Below are 23,882 nucleotides of genomic sequence, written 5' to 3'. Positions count from 1 at the left end.
TGCCTCGTTATCAATAAAAGCTAACCTTCCAATACTTAGACCACCTTTATCCTTGGGTCTACAACAAAAATCCCACACCACTCCCCCTTTGGCTATTCCAACAATCAAATTTTTCCCTCAAAAACTGGCGCATTTTCTTTTTGATTTCATTCACAACTCGGATCGGCATTTTAAAGAAGGTTATTTAATAGGTAGGAAGTGCGAAAAGAATAGACTGAATAAGAGTTGGCTTCCCACCTGTGGAAAGAAAATCCTTTTACCAACCATAAAGCCACTTAGTAATCTTAGACACAACTGGACCAAAAAACGCCTTCCACCTAGGACAATTAGCAGGAGGCATGCCTCAAATGAGAAATAGGCCATGTGCCATCCGAACAACCCAATGTGGCAGCGTATGACTCCGACCCTGCAGGGTTCACGTTAATACCAAGAAAGTTTCTTTTGTCCATATTGGTCTGAAGCCTTGAGGCTACGCAAAAGCTGTTCACAACTTCCATGAAATTTTCCCATTTCCATCTAGATGCCTCACAAAAGATGTGTTGTCGGAAAATTGGAGCTGAGATTTTCATCTCGTTGTTTTTTTAAGAAACATTGGAACTTTATTAACACATCACGGCGAAGCCGGAGAAGAGTACAAAGAGAACAAAGAAACCGGAAACAAAAACCAAAAAACCCTGAAAGGCGGGAATTACAGAGCACTGGACCAATCCCTATCTAAGTCCGCTAAAGATGACTTGAACTCATTACATGACAAAAAGAACCAGAGGGCGATACAATGATTTATGTTTTCGATCAACCTATTCAAATTCCAATGGTCGTCGTTGAAGATAGGTTTGTTCCGAGTGTTCCAGATGCACCATAACCCAGCCACAACACCGGTCTTAGCAGTTGCGACCCATTCGGAATTGAAACCGGGCGAAGCGTGAGTCTCCAGCAAACACTCGACGGAAACAGGGCCTCTATCGAAACCCAACTTGGAGAACAGCCAACGCCATACTTCAGAGGTCACGCTACACCGAAGGAAAAGGTGATCAACATCTTCGCACGCTCTAAGACATAGATGGCATGTGTTCGGCGACAAAGAGAGGCGTGGTTGAGCTTTTGAACTAGATCCGCGGTTTTCACTCTCTTGATAGCCACCAACCAAGGTAAGATTTGGACCTTGTTCGAAACCAGAGCTTTCCAAACCACTTCGAAAAAAGGAACATGGGGCAGAGAGGCAGCGGGGGAGGTTCGCCACCATGGAGTTAACCTAGAAAACATCTTCGTCACCTAACCACATGCGTCGATCTTCAAGCCCCTCCCATAACTTGAAAGATTCCAAGAGCCCCATCAACAGTAGCTTCGTACGGCTCTCTAATTGTCAAATCCCTAGGAAAACTAAAATCTAAATCAACCTGATCAGGAAAACAGGGAGACGGAGAGACAAATCTGTTGATAGGAGCGTTCTGAAAAGGGCAGAGTCCGGCCAGCCCCGGAAAGCAATCTTTCAAGCACATTTCACCGCACCACAAGTCCTCCCAAAAGCGCAATATAGATCCGTCAAAAACCTTCCAAGAACGTCTAAAAAAACCCTCACGAACATGCGAAATAAACACCAAGGGCTGTGAAACGTGCAGTCCTTCGAATCTCCCAGGTCCCATCCATTGGGATGAGTTCCACAAGGCGTCTTCTTCGAGCGGAAAATGCTACAACCATTTCGCGAGAAGGGCAATATTCTTATCCAAAAGAGTCCCAAAACCTAGTCCCCCTTTGTTCTTGAGAAGACCACATATCCCACGCCACTGCAGCGCGAGCGACCATCCTCAAACCATTCCCAAAAGAATCGTTTCATGATTTTATCGATATTCGCAAGGACCCCCACCAGCATTTTTTAAATCAACATAAATTCAGGAGCGCGGAGAGGACGGCGTTGATAAGCGTCATCTTCCCGCCCTTGAAAAGGAAGCCTCGTTTCCAACTGTCGAGACTTTTCATCACTTTAGCCAAAATCGGGTCCCAGAACACTTTCCTTCTCGGGCTTTGATCTTGAAAACCATTCCAGAGAGAAATCAGTTCAAGCAAATGGATCGTCTCCGCATGCTCAATGGCTTACCTATTCGAGAGATTCCTAAGGAATTTAAAATCCCAATCAACTCTACCCAAAAATTCATCCGAGAAGGTCACAAAAGCATTAACAGTCTCAGTTTTCATAGGGCAAACACAGGCTAAACCCGGGAAATCTTTTGGATATAATATTTAGGTTTTCTTCTGTAATTTTGGTATCATTTACTGACCGACCTCCTGGTTTGTTGTGGGAGGTTCTGAATCGATCTGGAGCGCGTTTTGCTCTCCCTTTTTGTAAATTGGCATTTTTAGCCTATTAATATAAGATTCTTTTAAAAAAACGAATTGGGTTGGCTGCCGTATGATAGAAGGTCAACTATTGAATATTGTACCTATGTGTGGGGGAAGTTGGTAACATGCAGGCGCAAGAACAAAGCAACCGTCTCAAGAAAAGAAAATGGGACATTCTGCAAAAGTTCAATAACACTGGCCCAAAACTCCATCACCGTAATGGAATTTACCTTTTTGGGATGAAATAGTACGAGTCCTTTTTTTTAAAACAAGAGTCTTATAATGACAAGTTGAACGCCAATTTACAAAAAAAGATAGTAAACAGATCTCCAGACCGAATCGTAACCTCCCACAACAAATCGGGAGGTCGGTCAGTAAAGGTAGCGAAATTACAAAAGAAAATCCTAAATATTTATATCCAAAAGAGTTCCAAGCATTGTGAATCCAAAGAGCAATGTTTCAATTGAGAATTTCCAGGACACCTTGACACCACCCATCGTTCTCAAAAACACATTTGTTCCTGCTTAGCCATATAGCCCAAAAGCTTGCCAGCACCCTCGTTTTAGCCGCCGCCTTCCAACGATTGTTCTTCCCCGATGTCTCGTGAAGCAAGAAAAAATCGTATAGGAGAACTATCGATGAGGCATTAATGTTTAGCTTCCTGAAGAGCCACTTCCATATGCTTGAGGCTGCTGGACAGTCTACGAAAAGATGGTGAATGTCCTTCGCTGCTCTGTGACAGAGGATACAGCAGCTCGGGGAAAAGGCCCGGTGAGGACTCTGCCTTTGAATGATGTCCGATGTGTTTATTCTTTTGCGTGCCAGTCTCCACCCGAAAATTTGAACTTTTTTTAGGGCAGCACACTTCCATACTGTTTCGTAGAAAGGCACTGAATTAGTCGGTCCCGGAGACGCGAGTGCAGCATGCATAACTTTTACCGAGAACTCCTCCGAGTCATCCAACCAATCCCTCCGATCCTCGACCCCGTCCTCGAGGGAAGCTGACTCTAGGGAGTCCATCAGCTGCGCATATTCCGAGGCCTCTATCTGTTGAGTTCCGTGAGAAGTTGAAATTCCACTCGATAGCACCTGTAAAAGGGTTAGACCATTTGCCTAATTGGCACATTTTTAAGAGCGTAAACGGAATAAACCAGGGAAGCGTGATTCCAGAGCCTCACCACCGCATCAAACATCCTCCCAAACCTGACCTTATTACCGTCTCATACTATCCACGTGCATCGCTTAAAAAATTCTTCTATGATCAAGAAAATGGATTTCCAAGGACTCCTTAGGGTGCGTCTCGTTGCAGGTCCCGAATCCCATCAATTTTCTTGAATACCGTAGATTGCTTTTATCACCTTATTCCACAACTCCTCTAGCTCGATCGGGAAGTGCCAAAGCCATTTCGCGAGCAAAGAAATATTTTTCGCAACTAGTCTCCCAATCCCCAAACCTCCCGCCTCTTTTGGCTTCAACACTCGTCCCAAGGTACTGTTGTCCGCCTTTTTTGGTTTCGAATCCTTCCCAGAAGAAACATTTCATAATTTTCTCCATTTCGTCGGCTACCCCTATGGACATTTTAAAAACTGACATGAAATATGTCGGTAAGGCTAATAACACCGATTGTATGAAGGTAAATTTCTCTCCTTTTGAAAGAAAGCCTCGCTTCCAGCCAACGAGTCTCTTTGCAACCTTGAGGAGCATGGGGTCCCAAAAAAATTTGCTCCTAAGGTTGTCTCCAAGGGGTAAATCAAGATAGGTGATCGGCCAAACCAACTTTTGACAACCGAGAGAAGCTGCGAGACTCACTTTTCCCTGCTTCACTGTTAATGTCAATCACACAACTTTTCTCAATATTGACTTTAAAGCCTGAGTCTTTGCAAAAGTCTTGAATGATATCTAAAAGGATTGCCCAACTTTGAATATTGAAATCTCCAAAGGTGAGAGTATCGTCCGCGAACTGTAGATGGGAGAGACTCAATCTCAGGGAGCCTACATCGAGGGGTCTAAAAGATTCGTTTTCCACACCTCGAAGTACTCTTCTCGATATCGCATCCGCAACTAAGATGAAGAGGAAAGGCGAGATAGGGTCTCCTTGGTTCAAACCTCTCGACCTCGAAAAATGATTCGTATCTTTTCCATTAATGATGATAGAGAATTTTTTTTTTAAACAAGAATCTTATATTAACAGGCTAAAAATGCCAATGGTGGTCGGTCAGAAAACAAACTAGGAGGTCGGTCAGAAAAAGGTACAAAAAAAAACCTAAAATTATATCCAAAAGATTTCTATGTAAACCGGGAGGTCTATATAGCACTACTCCAGTCTCTCTGAAGGTCCACCAAAGAGTATTTTTTAAAATCCTTGCAAGCAATGTGAAGCCAGAGAGCAATGTTCCGATTGAGAACTTCCCGGACTCCTTCTTGACACCATCCCTCGTTCTAAAAAATACATTTATTCCTGCTTAGCCACTGAGCCCAAAAGCCTGCCAGCACTCCTGTTTTAACCACCTCCTTCCAACGATTGTTCTTCCCCGGTGTCTCGTGAAGCAAGAAAAAATCAGAAAGAACAATCGAAGAGGCATTAATGTTTAACTTCCCGAAGAGCCACTTCCAAATGCTTGAGGCTGCTGGACAGTCGACGAAAAGGTGATGAATGTCCTCCGCTGCTCTGTGACCGAGGATACAACAGCTCGGGGAAAGGGCCTGGGGAGGATTCTGCTTTTGAATGACGTCTGCCGTGTTTATTCTTTTGCGTGCCAGTCTCCACCCGAAAATTTGAACTTTTTTTAGGGCAGCGCACTTCCATACTGTTCTGTAGAAAGGCACTGTAGTGGTCGGTCCCGGAGACGCGAGTGCAGCATGCATAGCTTTTACCGAGAACTCCTCCGAGTCATCCAACCAAACCCTCCGATCCTCTACCCCGTCCCCGAGGGAAACTGACTCTAGAGAGTCCATCACCTGCGCATATTCCAAGGCCTCTCTATCTGTTAAGTTTCGTGAGAAGTTGAAGTTGCACTCGATAGTACTTGTAAGAGGGTTAGAGACCATTTGCCTGATTGGCACATTTTAAAGAGAGCTTAAAAGGAATAACCCGGGGAAGCGTGATTCCAGAGTCTCACTGTCGCACCAAACATCCTCCCAAAACCTAACTTTATTTCCGTCTCGTACTATCCATGAGCACCGCTTAAAAAATTCCTCTTGGATTGAGAAAATGGATTTCCACGGACTCCTTAGGGTGCGTCCCGTTGCAGGCCCCGGATCCCATCTGTTTTCTTGAATTCCGTATATTGCTTTTATCACCTTATGCGACAACTCGTTCGGCTCGATTGGGAAGCGCCAAAGCCATTTCGCAAGCAAAGAATTGTTTTTCGCAACTAGTCTCCCAATCCCCAAACCTCCCGCCTGTTTTGGCTTGCAACACTCATCCCAAGAAACCGCTGCCCGCCTTTTCTGGTTTTCGAATCCTTCCCAAAAGAAACATTTCATAATTTTCTCCATTTCGTCAGCTACCCCTCTGGGCATCTTGAAGATTGACATGAAATAGGTCGGTAGGGCAAATAACACCGATTGTATGAGTGTCAATTTCCCGCCTTTCGAAAGAAAGCCTCTCTTCCACCCAGCGAATCTCTTAGCAACCTTGAAGAGTACGGGGTCCCAGAAAGATTTGCTCATCGGGTTGTCTCCAAGGGGTAATCCAAGATAGGTGATAGGCCAATCCAGCTTTTGACAACCGAGAGAAGCTGCGAGACTCTCACTTTCCTCTACTTCGCATTTAATACCAACCAAACTACTTTTCTCAATATTGACTTTAAGTCCCGAGTCTTTGCAAAAGTCACGAATGATGTCTACAAGGTTTGCCCAACTTTGTATATCGAAAACCCCAAAGATAAGAGTGTCAACCGCGAACTGTAGATGGGAGAGACTCAAACTCGGGGAGCCTATCTCGAGGGGTCTGAAAGATTCTCTTTCCACACCTCGTAGAATTCTTTTGGACATCGCATCCGCGACTAAGATGAAAAGGAAATGCGAGATAGGGTGTCCTTGGCGCATACCTCTCGAGCTCGAAAAATGATTCCTATCTTTCCCGTTTATGATGATAGAGAAGGAGACCGATGAAAGACATCCTTTAATTCATTTTCTCCATCTTTCGTCGAAACATTTCATGTCCACGACGAAGTCAATAAAGTCTCATTCCACCATATTGTAAGCTTTCTCAAAATCTATTTTAAAAACTGCTCCTTTCCTCCCCGACCTCTTGGTTTCCTCAACCACCTCGTTTGTAATAAGGATCATATGTGCGATTTGACGTCCTTTAACAAAAGCACCTTGGAAAGGTGAAATAATTTTGTCCAAAATTGTTTTGATTCTTTCTGCCAATACTTTTGCCAAAATTTTGTACAATCCTGTTACCAGGCTGATTGGTCTGAAATTCTTAGCTCTACTGGCATTGAGTTTTTTTGGAATCAAGCATATGAAGGTCTCGTTTACACTTTTGTTTATTGTACCCGATTCCCAAAACTCGCTAAAGAATTGAAGCACATCGGCCTTGAGGATCTTCCAAAAATCCTGGAAAAACGCCATGGAGAAACCATCCGGTCCGAGAGATTTATTCCTCGCAGAACCAAAAACCACTCTTTTTATCTCTTCTTCTTCGAAAGGTCGTGAGAGGTTTTCAGCGATATTGGAGTCCATAGGCTGCCAAAGAATGTCGTTCCACTCCTCTCGTAGATGGGTTCGCCCGGTACAAAATTTCGAACAAACTGTTAATTTCTTCGACGATTTCAGCCTCATTGACCGTGATGGTCCCATCCGCCTTTTCCAACTTCCAAATGGAATTCTTGGCCTTTCTCGCACTCAAGAGAGAATGGAAGAGACTCGTATTACCATCTCCATGTTTGGCCCATGCAACTTTCGACTTCATCCTAGCAATCCTTTCCTCATTCTCGAGAATACTATCCAAATGTCGTTTCAAAAAGGCCCTTTTGAAGCGGTTTTCTTCCGACCAGTCGGGACCAACCTCCTTTCTATCTAAAGCGCGAATTTCCTTTTCGATTTTCAATTTTTGGCCTATCTTTCTTTCTTTTTCACCAGATGCCCATGCTTTGATTTTCTTCTTTAGACCATAGAGCTTCCCCATAATTCGGGTTCCAACCACGAGCTGACGACCAAAGCCTTGAAATCGGGGTGTTCCAACTACTCGTTGTCCAATCTGAAAGGACATGGGCCCCATTTGACCGGTTCTGTGGTAATCGTGATTGGAAAGTGATCAGAACACCCCTAAATTGGACCTCTTGTAAACAGTACGGGAATATACCCCTCCAACCTGTTGTGAAGAGGAATCTGTCTAGACGTGAACACGTGGGGCTTTCCCTAAAGTTTGACCATGTGAACTCTCCATTGTGGAGCGGAGGATCAGTCAAGGAAAGGTCGGAGATGATCTCGTTGAAAAGTCTCATGCTTCGTCTAGCTCTTATTGGTTTATTTTTCTCTGCGGCAAATCTGATGACGTTGAAATCCCCTCCGACACACCAACGAGAGCCACATATCTCACCCAGCCCTGCTAACTCATCCCAGAATTCTGATCTACCAGCGGATCGACACGATCCATAAATCCCGGAGAACCACCACGGAAGGTCGTCATTCTCTATATTAATTGAAACCGAAAAATCCCCTACTAAGCTCTCCACAACCGACACTCTTCTTGAGTCCCATATAATAACGATCCCACTTCCTGCTCCGATTGACGGAAGGATCCCACCTAGAACTCCACACTTCCTACGAACCGTCTATCGATTTTTGATCTTTTGGTCTCCAAAAGGACAAGGATATCTGGGTTGATCTTGCAGACCAAAGATTTTATTCCTCTTCTCTTATCAGGGTGACCAATCCCTCTGACATTCCATGAGACGATCTTCATTTACAAACAGGCTTCCTCCCGGAGCTTATAGCCTTACCGAAGCTCATATCGAATTCCAATTTCCTCGGTTCTCTTTTTTTCTTTTTTGAAATCTTGGAACTACTTTTCTTTTGAGTGGACCCACCATCGTGGTTTTTGCTGATATGTCGTTGTACTCGTCCGCCCCTACCTGCACTAGAATATAGTATAACTGAAGTAGATAAAAGTGGTGATACCTGAGAGTTTAGGTTCGGTTCGATGGGGGGCGAGCCGTCGGACGATGATGTCGATGAACCAGATCCGAGCATTTCGGCAATACCTTCTAAACACTCTGAAGAGTCATCGCTCGGGATATCTTCGGAGGGCCCAATAGACTCCTTCGAAGAGCCTTCCGTCGGGGACGAGACCACGTCTTGAGTTTCCAGAAGACTATCTTGTGTTGGATCAATTTTGTCGTCTTCGTCAAGACCAAGAGGCGGAGGATGGAAAGCCGACTCCGCCTCCTGATTACCGAGCCACCATCTACGCGAAAAAGTCTTGTCGAAGGCATCTTTTTTCCTCCCTTCCACCTCACTGTCGCTATAATAATCTAGACAATCCCTCCTGATGATCGGTGACCTCTTCTTTTAAGTCGTATAAGTGTTCCACCTATCAATAACCCCATTGCGGAAAGATCCGCGCTCTTTTGGACGACGAGTCTTTGCGTAACTACCCGCGCTCCTTGCTCTTACGGAAATGGCCGAATCAAACTCTTCTGGAAAGCGGCTCATTTCAGAATGGATTTCTTTTGGAGCCTCCACGGAAACGACTGGAGTTTTTGGAGAGAAAGATTTGGCAAAAGATTCGCAATCGGTAGTATGTATGCCCCATTTGGCCGATTCTGTAGTAATCGTGATTGGGAAATGGTCCGAAACACCCCTAAATTGGATCTCTTGTAAACAGAAAGGGAAGATACCCCTCCATGTTGTTGTGAAGAGGAATCTGTCTAGACGTGAACACGTGGGACATTCCCTGAAATTTGACCATGTGAACTCTCCATTGTGGAACGGAGGATCAATCAGGGAAAGGTCAAAGATTATCTTGTTGAAAAGTTGTATACGTCGATAATATCGTTGCTCCAAAAATTTTGGAAAATTCTGCTCAAATCCTTCATAATAATGTTCAAAAACTCCTAAAAAAATGTCCACAGAGAACCCATCTAAGTGCTCGTAATTTATCTCGAGCACAAGAGAATGCCGCCTCTTAAAGTTCCAATTCATCGAACTCTCAGGACAGCACTACAACACTCTCCACTTAGGTGGGATCCCATCCAATGTCATCCAAACATTTGGCGGGTGGAGGATTAGACGTGTACAACTTTTCAAAAAACAGTTGACGCTATTCACAATATCGGTCTTACTTCAATCACTAATCCATCATTTGCTCAAGCTTCCATATTCCATTCTTGCCCTTGCCCAGTGACAAAGGAGTTAGAGAATTTGGAGTTGCCGTCTCCTTCCTTAGCTCGTAGCATCTTCGATTTCAATTTGTTCGAGCACTCTTACACTTCAAGATTAGCATTAAGACGACTTCTACACAGGAGCTGATTAGGTCCCAATAATCTGGCTTACCTAAAATGGGGATTATGTTGAAGTATCAACCATGGCCTAGTAGAGAGATAATGAGCAGCAACTTCTTGCCAAGGGAAATCAATGTGTTATGGGGTGATTCCTGAAACCCTAAAAGACGATTCACCACCGCTAAAAGCAGCCAGGAGGAGAGGGTCCACAAAAAACTTTTGCCCACACAAGGCCTCGATGCCGGGCCATGGCCCACACAAAGGCCTTGGCCATTGCCCGCACGATGGCTTTGGCCACCCGGCTAGGCAAGGACACGGCCGTCTAACTGGGTAGGCCTCGACCATCCGGCCAGGTAGGCCTTGGCCATCCGGCCACACAGGTCACGATCGAGCCGCCCATGGCTGATCATCATTCGTGCAAATACTTATAAATACCTCATCATCCCGATAAGAGAGGTAACAAATTCCTAGACACTAAAACTCTTGACACATAATTCTCAACGAGACTATCCTAACGAACATACACTACAATCACACTAATCTTGAGTCAGAGTGCAAAGTGCGCTAGGGGGAAGACCCTCGCACCCAAATAGTTCATGTTTTCTTTCTTCTCTCAAGAATCCATCAAGAACGAGGAACATTCTTGTAAGCACGTAGTGAAGACCCTAGGATTCGATGCTTCTTTAACCTAAGTACTTTATCAAGGTCTAGCCTTGGTTTATGTTTTAGCTTTCATAGGTCACATAATTTTAAAATTGAGCCCCACGCTCATTCTAGACTCTATAGCTTGTAGCTCATACTCAAATAAGTAAGAAACAATGCTGGTAAGCTACGGGATAAGTGGAATAGATATCAACTCACAGCGTCCCAATGGCTAAAAGACGTTGAATGGGATCAAAAGCAAGAAGAGAGGACGTTGACGGGATGCCATAGTGAGCTGTGATTTGCACGTCCAAATCTGTCTCTTTTAAACCCTTCTGTTGCACGCTCTGCTATGAAGAAAAATAAAACCATGTCAATCAAAATTAGCTTGAAAATTTTAACTCCAACGCCTATAGCACTATTGTGGAGAAGAATTAGCAAATCAATGAATAAGCGAAAAGTTCAAGAATTTCATCATATTTCACATCAAATTGATGCTAAGGAAATCGGCTATTAAACTGATGAGATGAATCGGTTAATTAAAATCACGTAAGTAACTATAAACAGTCTTTCCATTTCATTTACGCATTTTTAGAAAGTTTGGCATTCGAAAACTTTGAACAAACCAATAACAATAGCAATACCAATCAAGTAACTTCCATAACCGCAGAAAAATAATAGTACGAATAACATTGATCCTAAGTAATCCTAATTTGCATCGTTATAAAAAAACCCTAAGGCCACGACACAGCTTTAAAAGCAATTGAAATCTAGCTTGGACGAGCGTGTATTCTTGAGAAACGGACGATCGCAGTGATACCTGAGGACCGTGAACCCCTCTGTGCAAGAATCGCTTCGCAAACATGGCGATACAGAAAATAAACGGAAGGCCGTGGCTTGTACCGTCAGCGGGCCACGGAGGTGAACGTTGAGGTCGGGCTGTACCTCGCGAAGCTCAGACTAGTAATGATTAAACACGACGTCGGGGACTCGCTCGCGGTGCGTTTCGAGGCCTAGTACACTCGGCAGATGTGACTGGGAAGGAATTGAGCGACGGAGAGGAAAGAGAAAGCCAAGCATAGAAACTCGGCAGTTGCTTTTGTTTTTAGATCAAGGGCTTCTCCTTGAAATTATTACAGTCACATCCGCTCTTAATTTTTAAGTTATATTTGTCCCTGAATTATGATAGTTGGTCCACGAACTTTCAAATCATATTTTTACCTTTTAAACATTATATTATTGCAAATTTCATCCACTATATATCTCTTTATAATATTCTTTTTTATTAAAAAAAAAAAAAGTTAATATCAACAAAAATACTTAAAAGTTTTCATAAATTGATACTTATATACCTAATTTTTTTTTTGCAAATATACTTAATGTTATGATTTTAGAGCGCCGTAAGTATTTCAGATGTTAAATTTAAAAGGTATTACATGTGTAGCGATACGATTCACTTTAATATGTTGCACATATTTTTTTTTTTTAATTTGTAACTTACTAAGTCATCTTAATCTTAACATTTGGGATTTAGCCAACGTTTATAAAGTTATGGAAAAACATCCAACATAGCGTCGAGATATTAAAAAATAGACCTATGTTGGATGAAAAATAATTTTTAATGCCATAGATGTAGAAAAATCACGTTACTACCTTAGATATGGAAATAACTGAAAATTTTCGGAAATCATCTGGAAATAAATGGAAATTTATTGAATAATCCTGGAAAGGTCATTACAAACACACGTAAAGATGATGCACTAAACATGATTTTTCATCACACACAATGGATCTATTTTTGAACTCGGCGTCACGAATCCGTATGATTTTAAATCACTCAATTTCGAGTTCATATGAGATATATATGGATTTTTGAAGTTATGAAAAAAAATGTATGAAAGAAAATAGGAGAGTGAAAGTGACGAATTCAAAATCAGGAGAGAGAAAGTGACGAATTTAAAAAGTTAAAGTCATAAAACTTATTTTTATTAGCTATCACTTATGCCACATAGGCTGTTTGGCTATTTTTCCAAAAGTTTGCAAACGTTGACTATTTCCAAAAACATTAATATTTTTGTTGGCTATTAAACTACAATGCTTTTTTTTTATTAAAAATGATTAAAAATGATCTGATATAATAAAAAGAATAGAAAAACAATGATAAAAATCAATTAATGAATATAAAGAATACACGAGGAGTGTTAAATTCCCAATTTCGTTTTCAAATCCCTAGCTTGCCTTCTCTTCTTATTCACTGGATATGAAATCCTCGAGCGTGGAGGGTCTTCTTCAGGAATCGATGGCAAATGAAAGCTTGTCTTTATCGTATGGGACTCAAGTTTGATGGTGAGGCTCGTCTTCAGTAGCCTCATCGAACACGAACTCGGGTTTGATGGAGAAACCATAAGAGAGCTGTATTTGTGGCGTGTCTTGGGTTGAAACGTTGTGGGCGGATTTGAGTCATGGGAAGAGATTTATAAGCTGCTATAAGAGAAAGGTAACGTCAAAATTCTTCTCTTTTTATTTTTATCTAGTTTGGTTGTTTATTATGGAAATCTGTTGTGTGTTCTTCAGACAAATGGAAGCTGTGATTGTTTTATGTGGATTGACCCAGAAATGTGCAAAAGCTAAGCATGTGATTCCAAGTCTGATAAGGAAAATTAATCAATTACAAATGGCGGTTGGGGAACTCAGAAAATCGATGAACAAATTAAAGGATTTAGTGCAAACAATGAAGACCCGAGAAGAAGCAACAAAACTGTAAGATGTAGGTTGCTTGTATAACTCTTTGTGTCATGTTTGTTGGTGTTTTCATTGGGTTTGTCCTATTTGTAGAATTAAGATATTGTATGTTTACTGTGCAAGTTTTACTCAGTTCTTGTTTTTTGTAGTGAAATGAAAGTGTTCTTAAAGTCATTGTTACATTCAACTCTAATTACATATAATCTCTGTATATATTGTCCCATTCATATTTATTGTATTCAGCGCAGGTAAAAAATAACACATAATCAGGTCAAAAATAACAAATAATCTGTGTATATTCATTCACATGCTTCCATAATCATTCATATTCTTTCGTATTCATTGTACCAAAAGAAGGCATAAAATCTAAATAGACACAGGAGCGGCCTAAACACAATATTTCCAACATGTCCTCAATATTTAAAAACATGTTCCAAAAATAGATGCCTGAAAACATATTTTCAAGTCCAAAAATAGAAATTAAAGTCACTTAAACACAACTAAACTAGATGCTATTGTAAATGATAAACTTTTAAATCACTCGACTTGTAAATTCATATTTAATGAACGAGCTTCCGTCGTTACAATTAAATTCTTGAGTGAATTATGGTCATATAAGTTTATCGAATTAATTTAAATTATTTTAAGGTAATGGAAAATCTCGGAATAAATAAAAGATTTATCGAGTTCGTCTCGAATAATAAATTATTTTCCAAAGAGATATTCCAGAATTTAATTTAAGAAATAAATTCTCAAAGATGAGAATTATTTCCGAGAAACCTTAAATATATCTAAATTAATTGAGAACGAACGAAAAAATTCTCGGTTTAATCATAAAATTAAAATCCGATCGGTCACGGATTTAATTAAATAATTATGTGATGAAGGATATAATTATAACAATATTCAGGACCCATTTGAAAGGAATTTCTGAAGTGGGGTTGGTTTGAGGTTATGAGAGGACAAAATGATTTAATGAATAAATTCCTAAAGTTTGGTCATATAAATAGTTTTTTTTCTCTCTCCTCCTCACTTTCTTCTCCTTCTTCGGTTCTTTTGAGAAATTTCATTAATTAGACTCAATAATTGATTAAATATCAAGATTAGACCTTAATTTTGAAAAATATCTAAAAATGGACTTTTGACCCAAAATCGTTCAAAAATACCCTTATGAACCGTATACATCTCTCACTCTTCATTTTTATCATTTCAATCTTCTCTCTCACACTCAAATCCACTAAAATCCTCCCTACTTAAGCAGATTTCAAAAGAATCGTGGGTAAGATTGCTAACCTAATCATTTTTACAAAGTTTATGATTGTATATGATAGAATGTAGCAGTAAAAATCGATCAGATCTGAAAACATAGTCCAAAATCTGAGTTTTAACTTTTTTGTATGATGGTATACGATATGATAGGATGAGATTTAAATTTTTTGTACGATGAAATTTGGAAGAAAAAAAAAAATTACGGTCTGTACGATGTTGTACGATGTTGTACGATGAAACTCTGTACGATGTTGTACGATAGATAAGCTAATTTTGCATAGTTTGACTGTTTTTTTTTCAGTTTTTGTCATGGTTCACGGCACTTCGGAGAAGGAAGGACACCTATGGATTTTCACCAATGCAGATACGCGTGCATTCGAAGTTCCAAAAGAGGTAACGTACACGAAGTTAGTAGATTTTTTTATACGAGAAGCTCGAGTTAGACAGATTCGCGTTCGACTTAAAACTCGAAGTCCCATACACAATCGGTACAATTCTGATGGGTCGTGCCATTTTGAAGGACAATGGTGATGTTTCGTATTTTATGAAGCACACATATCGTAATAGATTTTCACTTTGTGTAAGTTTGGTACCGAAACAGATCATTGCGCCTATTGAGTATGGAGGAGTATGTAAAGGGAAAGATGTGGAAGTTGGAAGAGTGTCTCGCAATGAACCGAAGAAGAGACGAAATACTCTTGTTATCGAGGATCGACAAAATGATCCTATAATTGAAAACAAAGACGGTGGCTGTGACGATTACTTGTTTAACGAGTACAAGGGTGCCAAAAACGGTGACGAAGTATACATGTGTGATTGAGATTGTAATCACAACAGCGACGAATATGATGGACACAATAGTGACGAAGGTGATGAATATAAAGTTGGCGAAGGTGGTGAATACGAAGGTGGCGAAGGTGATGGATACGAAGGTGGCGAAGGTGATGAAGAGAATAGTGACGAATATGATGGAGATAACAATGGTAGAGGTGAAGAATTTGAGGAATTCGTCAATCCATAAGAATATGAAGAGTTTGTGGAAACGTTTACAGTACCAACGGGTCATTGTGAACCACCGGGTCAATGTCAACGTGAGCCTCCGATGATCGGATCACCTGTCGTTCCTTATTCATGGAAAGCACCCGAGTTCACCGCCGATGATGTCGTGAAGGAAGAACCGAGTCATTATCCAAGTCATTCTTCTACAGGTAATTTAAGTGGATTTAAATTTTCAAGTATAATCTGTTAAGTTATTGTTTAACTAACCTTTGAAAGTAATAAGTAGCTCAGAAGAAATATATATTGGGCAGCAGTTTGAAAACAAACTTGAGTTGAAGAAACATATCCACCTGTACGCGTTGAAAAATAATTTCGATCTTAGAGTGAAATCTTCTTCGAAAAAGAGATGGTATGTTCTATGCAAAGACGAGAAATGCACATGGAGGTTGAGGGGTGTCGTGCAATGGTCTGAGGTGTGGGAGATTACGTCGTACGAGGATAAACATTCATGTGCACGTGTTGTTCGAACAGAGGGCCATCGAGGAGCTGCACCATGGGTCATCGATCTCGTATTTAAAGACAAGTACTCAATTAACTATATGGCGGAGTATTCGGTGCATAACGTCAGGGAAGAAGTGAAGACAAGATGGGGTGTGAACATATCGTATCTGAAAGCTTGGAGATACAAAGAGAAAGCTATTGGGTACGTGCGGGGTACACCGGAACAATCCTACCAGAAGTTACCGTCTTGGCTGTACATGTTGAAGCAAAAGAATCCTGGGACGTTAACAGACTTTGTGCAAGATGGTGACAAATTCAAGTATGCTTTCTTTTCTATTGGGGAGTGTCGTAGAGGCTTCAAAGCGGGCATGTCGTAGAGGCTTCAAAGCGGGCGTGTCGTAGAGGCTTCAAAGCATGTCGGCTGGACATATCATTGGACGGTACATTTCTGAAGACAAAATACGGCGGACAGTTGCTTTGCGCAATTGCAATGGATGCGAATTCACAATTATATCCACTTGCATTTGGAGTTGTAGATAGTGAGTGTCATGCCTCTTGGATTTTGTTTTTGAGAAGATTACGAGAAGCTATCGGTGAAGACGTACCTAATTTGGCATTCATATCCAATCGCCACGTTAGCATGATACATGGTATCGAGGTTGTGTTTCCTGATATCCCTCACGGAGCATGTTACCATCATTTACAACTGAATGTCCAACACAAGTTCAATCAGATCATTGTCGCTTTGAACTGTACGATGCTGCTTATGTCTTCATTAAAACTGCATTCGAAGCTAATTTTAGGCAATTGAGACGGAAAGATGTCGAGATGGCAAAGTATCTTGAAGAAGTTGGTGTCCATCGGTGGGTCAGAGCTTTTTTTCCTGGAAAACGGTAAAAGTCTAGAACTTCTTCTGTACTGAATTTCAATGTCGTTGATGTTGGAATTGATCTAGGGTTTAAGAAAAAGTTTAACGCTTCGGGTAAGCGGCGGAATTTTAAAAATTTTCTTTTGACAAGTAAAACAATTTTACTAACCTAGACAAAGAGCAAGTACACCACTAGTACAAAATATAGCATCAGGTGCGACTTTTTTCGCACCTGAAAGTGCAAAGTCGCACCCGAAAGTCTGCACCTGATAATCCTCTTGATTATCAGGTGCGACTAGTCACACCTGAAAGTCTTGACTATCAGGTGCGACTAGTCGCATCTGATGCTCTTTATCTTTAAAAAAAAAATTAATATGCTGATTATATATTAATTTTAACCTAAACTAATTTTAACCAAAACTTAATTTTAACCTAAACTAATCACATTATTACAATTACTAATCAATTAACTAATTACAATTCCTAATTGATAAACGAATCACATTATTACAATTACTAATCAATTAACTAATTAACTAATTACAATTCCTAATTGATAAACTAATCACATTATTACATTATTACAATTATTAATCTTAATTTTAATTTCATTAACTAATTACAATTCCTAATTGATAAATTACAATATATCAAAACTAATTAAAACAAAAACAAATTTAAACTAATCACATTATTACAATTACTAATCAATTAACTAATTAACTAATTACAATTCCTAATTGATAAACTAATCACATTATTACATTATTACAATTATTAATCTTAATTTTAATTTCATTAACTAATTACAATTCCTAGTTGATAAATTACAATATATCAAAACTAATTAAAACAAAAACAAATTTAAACTAAACACTAACCTATACATATTAGTATATCACAAACTAAACTAATTACAATTTCACAAACTAAACTAAACTAAACATATTACTATTTCACTATTTCACAAACTAATCACAAATTCTAAACTAAACACTAACCTGCAGAGACTCGGGACGAGGCGAGCGCACGGCGGAGAGTGAGCAGGGGCTGAGCGCACGGCGAGGTTCGGAGGGGCTCGGGACGACGACGGAGAAATACCGGTGGATAGCACAACTCACGGCCAAGCACAACTCACGGCCAACATCACAAAATTCAAACCAACCTCGTCCAAAAATCCAAAACAAACACAAACCCCACCTCAAATCAAACCAATAATCATGAAAATAACCTCAAAATCTCCATACCACGTTCAAAATAAAAAAACCCCCAATTTCAAACATTCATAAACCATCAAGTCACAAGAATCGAACACTCGACAAACATAAACAAGTCAAAAGAATTCCCGACAGCCTGACCCACTAGCGCTTAAGCCATCATAACTCGAGCTACAAAACTTGAAATTGATTGATTCTAGCGGCAAATGAAAGTAGACTCATGTAGCTTTCTAACGAGATATTACAAGCATATATACGACAAGAATAGCTATCTCAAAACAGCCCGTAATTCACTGTTACAATTCTGGAAATCCCGTTTTACTGCTGCGAAACACAAACTTTGGAAATTCATAACTCATTCAATACTCAATGGATTTACATGTTCTTGGTCATTTTAGAAAGCTCATACAGTCTACTATCCATGAAAAATATCCAAAAATAAGAACTCAGATCATATCGGTCTGTCCACGTCGATTTACAGAGGCAGTTCAAACAGTTTTTTTTTTCACAAATTCGGCCAAATTCAAACGACAACCAAGAAATCCGAAATCAATCACCAATTTCAAGTCCTCAACATCAATAATCGGGTCCAAAGATCAACTAAACACAATCAATTGCTTAGAAATCATCCCGGAATCAAAATCCCCAAATTATGAGCTATAAACCCTAGCTCGAAAATCCATCCGAGAAAGAGACTTCCTCACCTTATTTTCGTGGAATTAGATTCTCCGGAAACCACTCACTCCTTCCTCGGTGGTCGCTCTTGCTCCGGCGTCCTCGCGACTCCCGGCGACGTCTCTTTTCCTCGGCCTGAAGCGCGTGGTGGAGGATGGGTCATGGCGGCCACGGCGAGCTCGCGGCGGTGGCGCTCTGCTCGGCTGGGACGCGCGCGTGGTGGAGCTCTCTCTCGGCTCTCTCTTTCTCGGCTCCCTCTCTCTCTTTCCCTTTCTCTCTTCTTTCTTTTCTTTCTTTCTTCTCTTTCTCTTTCCCGTGTCCTTTCTTTTCTTTTAAATTCTTTCCCATTTTAAAACTGAATGAAAAAATGAGGGGGAGAATTGGCCCGCTTAAAATTTTAAACAATCAGGTGCGACAAAGTCGCACCTGATACTCAAAAGAAAAAAAAATATAGCGAATTTTTTTTGGACTTCTGGTTGACAATCTGATGCGACTAGTCGCACCCGAAAGTCATTTAGATGCGACTCTTAGGTGCGACTAGTCGCACCTGATAGTCATGCGCATCAGAAAACTAAATTTGTAGTAGTGCACGAAAATAAAAACTATTATGAGCATTATAAATACTAACCTTTTTAGAAGCTTGAACGGTGAGAAGCTTTTGGAAAGTTGCAACGTTCGTCTCCCCTCGCATCACGTCTCTCTTCTTTCCTCGGCAACACGAGCAACCACGACAGTTTCTATCACAAGAATCACTCGAGAGAAAAGGAATTAGTGAGTGGGCACTTTTTAAACACGTCGGCTCGAGAACAAGTCTCAAAGTCGAAGAGCTAAAAATGCTAGGTCAAATGAGGACCTAGGTGCCAAAACAAAAACAAAAAGAACTTAGAGAGAGAAGGAGAGAGGGGCAGCCAAGCTAGAGAGAGAAGCTCTCAATCTCTAAAACTTGGGATGAATGAAATGAGAAGAATAAGGCCCCTATTTATAGGAGAGGTCTCACCTTCAATAAGGTAGTTTCCTCTTCTATAGAATATCACATATTCATGAGCCAATTTCCTCTTTTACTTCATGAGTCACACGGCCAAGAGGAGGCTTCTAGAAGGCTTGGATTTGTTTCCTCTTTTGTTTAGCTTCTCCCTTTGACTCTACTTGGCCGAATTCCCTTATGCATCTAGATGCAAATTTGTTTCCTCTTTTTCTTTTGGCAAGTATCTTCATACATTAATGTAAAAAAAATCTCTCTTTTCCTTTGGGTAGTGGGCGGCCAAAACCTTCTAGAAAGGCTTCTAGAATTTTCTTCACTTGTTCATGACAACATAAGAAAAGCCCATTAAGAGTTTTCAATAAAACTCATATGAAATGAAGTTAATCCACAAGGCCCAATGAAACTAATCTTGGCCGAGTGGTTTTAAGCCATCAAATGACCTTGTCAAAAAATTTATTGACATTCATTTCATCCTATGTCCAAAAGGACAAAAATACCATTTTGACAATTTTCGTAAAACTTGTCTTGTTCTTGTTTTGACTTAGCTTCTAGTTTAACTATTCCTACTCGATGTGATTTGTGACAGTGACCTCATGGATCCAAATGAACAAAGCTTGAGCTAAACACTTGGACGCAAAAGTTCACAAACCTTTTCCAAGTTTAGCTTAATGTCAACTGACTCCGCTAAAGAGTTGACATTGAAAATCTCTCGGTTCAAATGAATTTATTTTCTACTCAAGAATTCAACCAAATTATGTTGAACGGATCCACTGAATATTATCTATGTTTACCCTTCATGAATATCATCAGCTAGTCGGGATTTACAAAATTACCATTTTACCCTTCTAGCTGTTATTTCCTCAACTCCTTTGTCGCTTGTGAATAAGTCAGAAACAATGTATTGACGAGGAGCTAACAAGTCACATTGTTTCATCCAAAAAAGTCAAGACTCAATTTGGACACTGGCCAGTTCATTTATTCACATTCCAAGGAACAAAGCATGAGGTGATATACATTGCATTTCAGCAATCTTGTACATGAATTCCATATCTATGAGAACTTCACAAAGTTACTCATGACATCTTCATAACTTAGTACTTCACCAATAGGTCCTATTCTGAATCACATAGTGAGTTCAAACTCTGACTTTCTCAAATGAGGATACGTAAGCTATGAAATGACATGTCTCATTTCAGGATTAAGGTAAGCATGATGCAATTCATACGTAGTGACTTCGAGACATAAGAGGTTAAATGGTTTGTTCTTATTTTGTCTCTAGAAGTGCACTGGTCAATTCAGTACCTTCGGAAGATACCTAGAAGAACTATAGAGTCTCCAACTCTCAATGCCCAATAACCAGGCATCATAGATTCTCCTAACAATCGTACTGAGGTCAATAGTCCTTTGACCCTTAGATTGCGAATATATCGTTTTAAGCAAACTACGAAGAGTTTGTTCATGCAAATCTACATTTGTCTCTTCGTAAGTTGTTAAGTTTGTTTATGGACTAAAGACTAATGTTTTATCATAAAACTTCAAACAGACAAGGAAGAATGAATGAACGTTTCAACTTTTTATTAATGAATAAGCAATTACAAGCAAGAGTCTTCGTGAGACTTTATTACATCAAATGTACAAAATAAAGACTACAACTCTTCTTGTGGGCACCATTGACAACAAACTCCCACTTGACTCAAAGAAGATGTGTGTAGTCCTTCATGCCTAATCCCTCTCGATGTTGGTCGAAGACCTTATTCGCTAGGGCCTTGGTGAATGGATTTGCTAGGTTGTCCACCGTTGAGATCTTCTTCACTTCCATGTCTCCACGCTGCACGATCTCTCGAATCAAATGGTATTTCCTCTCAATATGTTTAGAGCGCTTAAGGCTTCGAGGTTCCTTTGAGTTAGCGACAGCCCCACTATTATCACAATAAAGGGTCATGGGCTCGTCGACGTTTGGAACAACTTCCAAATACTTAAGGAATTTTCTAAGCCATACAGCCTCTTTGGATGCTTCACAAGCAGCCACATATTCTGCTTCCATTGTGGAGTTAGCAATTCAAGATTGCTTAATACTCCTCTACACAACAGCTCCACCATTAAGGATGAACACAGATCCCGAAGTGGATTTCCTGGAATCCTTATCCGCTTGAAAATTGGAGTCGGTGTATCCCGTCATAGTCAGGTCAGTACCTGAATATGTAAGCATCAAGTTCCTAGTTCTTCGAAGATACTTGAGAACATGCTTAACAACAATCCAGTGCTCGAGTCCAGGGTTGGATTGTAAACGGTTGACTACGCCAACAGCGAAACAGATGTCAGGTCTAGTGCAAAGCATAGAATACATGAGACTTCCTACGGATGAGGCATAAGGAATTTTTCTCATGTCTTCAATCTCTTGTGCAGTCTTGGGAGACTGGTTCTTAGAGAGTGAGACTCCATGCCTAAAGCGTGTTTGGCCCTTCTTGGAGTCTTGCATCGAGAAGCGATCCATCACCTTATCAATATAAGATGCTTGAGAGAGCGACAGGGTCCGGTTTTTCCGACCTCGAAAGATTTGGATCCCCACAATGTACGCGGCTTCTCCTAGATCCTTCATATCGAATTCCTTTTCCAGCCAGACCTTAACCTCAGATAACTTACCCACATCATTACCTATGAGTAATATATCATCGACATATAGTACCAGAAACACAACTTTGCCTTCGTGTATTAACTTGTAAACACAAGGCTCATCTATTGATGTTCAAAGCCGAAGCTTTTCACAGTTTCATTGAATCTAATATTCCATGACCTAGATGCTTGCTTTAGTCCATAAATGGACTTAAGTAACTCACAAACCTTGGTCTCTTGACCTTTATCCACGAAACCGTCTGGTTGAGCCATATAAATGCGCTCGTCAAGATTGCCATTCAGGAAGGCAGTCTTGACATCCATTTGCTAGATCTCATAGTCGAGAGCTACAACTATGGATAGAAGTATGCGGATGGATTTAAGCATCGCGGCTGGCGAGAAGGTTTCTTCATAGTTAATCCCTTCTTGTTGGGTATAACCCTTAGCCACAAGTCGTGCTTTGAACGTCTCGACGTTCCCATCCGGACCCCTTTTCTTCTTGTATATCCACTTACACAATACGGGTTTAATCCCTTCAGGAAGGTCTACAAGTTTCCAGACTTTGTTGACATACATCGAGTGCATTTCAACTTTTATGGCGTCAAGCCAAAGGTTTGATTCAGAACAGGCCATCGCTTGGCTATAGGAAACAGGGTCATCCATGTCGGAGACGGCTACGAGAGAGTCTCCATAGGACATGTACCTGTCAGGCTTTTGAGTAGCCTGTTGTCGATCATTTTTGGAAAACCCGGAACGCCGAGAAGACACGCCGCTCAAAGGGCCGATGGTCAGGCCGGTGGTCCTGAAGAGTGGCAAGCCTTCCGTCTCGACTCCTCAGGTCGAGCCTCGCTCCTTGAGTTGAGTCATTCTCCTCGAGTCAAGCCTCGAGTCGTTCTCCTCGAGTTGAGCTTCGCTCCTCGAGTCGAGCCTCGAGTCGTTCTCCTCGAGTCGAGCCTCGAGTCGTCCTCCCCGAGTCGAACCTCGAGTCGTTCTCCTCGAGTTGAGCTTCGCTCCCCGAGTCCAGCCTCGAGTCGTTTTCCTCGAGTCGAGCCTCTAGTCACTCTCGTCGAGCCTTGCTCATCGAGTCGAGTTACTCTCGTCAAGTAGAGACCTTCATATTTTGTGTGACAAGCATGGTATCCGAAGACCCCTAAGGCCCACAAGAGTCCGACGAGATGGGCCACGCATCGTGCGCGAAGCACGCCGCGCCGGCCAGCCACGCACAGCAAGCCGCGCGCCACGCCGGGCAGGCCGCGCGCCGCGCCAGACAAACCGCGCGCCGTGCCAAGACAAGCCCGCGCCGCGCATCCCGCGCCGTGCCAAATGACCCGCGCGCCGCGCGCGCCGTGCGCCTCTACTTGACGGCGGGCGCGCCCCCAGTCCTACATGGACGAAAAAGGGACCTTCTAAGGCCCTCAGACACCTATAAATACCCCCTCTCATCGAGGGGAAAGCAATCCCATTCATTCTCAAGGAACTTGAGAATTCTCTCTGCTTCTCTGGATGCCATCCTTGGCCTGAAGCGGATTCTCCTCGATTTCTCGTTCTCAGAGATTTTGAAGCGCTTTCCGAGGACTCCCGAG

At 41.2% G+C, this 23,882-nt stretch overlaps 1 protein-coding gene across 4 annotated transcripts in view; it reads right to left on the bottom strand.

The window, feature by feature from the left end:
- LOC149404085 (transducin family protein / WD-40 repeat family protein) overlaps positions 1-11,568 on the bottom strand; it is a 40,262-nt gene extending 28,694 nt beyond the window's left edge. For 3 of the 4 annotated variants that reach the window (XM_089607318.1, XM_089607321.1, XM_089607322.1), the window contains exons 1-2: positions 11,254-11,568; positions 10,653-10,783 (exon numbers count right to left, since the gene is read on the bottom strand). In XM_089607318.1, the coding sequence (XP_089463444.1) occupies positions 10,653-10,783; positions 11,254-11,298 (176 nt within the window). In that variant the 5' untranslated portion in view covers positions 11,299-11,568. The remainder of the gene's footprint in view (positions 1-10,652; positions 10,784-11,253) is intronic. The other variant, XM_089607320.1, reaches the window with a different exon arrangement.
- Between the last annotated feature and the right edge of the window lie 12,314 nt (positions 11,569-23,882).

This window comes from Urtica dioica, chromosome 2 (genome assembly GCF_054948205.1).
Source record: "Urtica dioica subsp. dioica isolate 48M chromosome 2, U.dioica_male_clone48M_v1_H2, whole genome shotgun sequence".
NCBI classification, from domain to species: domain Eukaryota; kingdom Viridiplantae; phylum Streptophyta; class Magnoliopsida; order Rosales; family Urticaceae; genus Urtica; species Urtica dioica.
The sequence above is the reverse complement of the archived record's forward strand: the minus strand, read 5'-3'. Positions and strand labels throughout refer to the sequence as shown.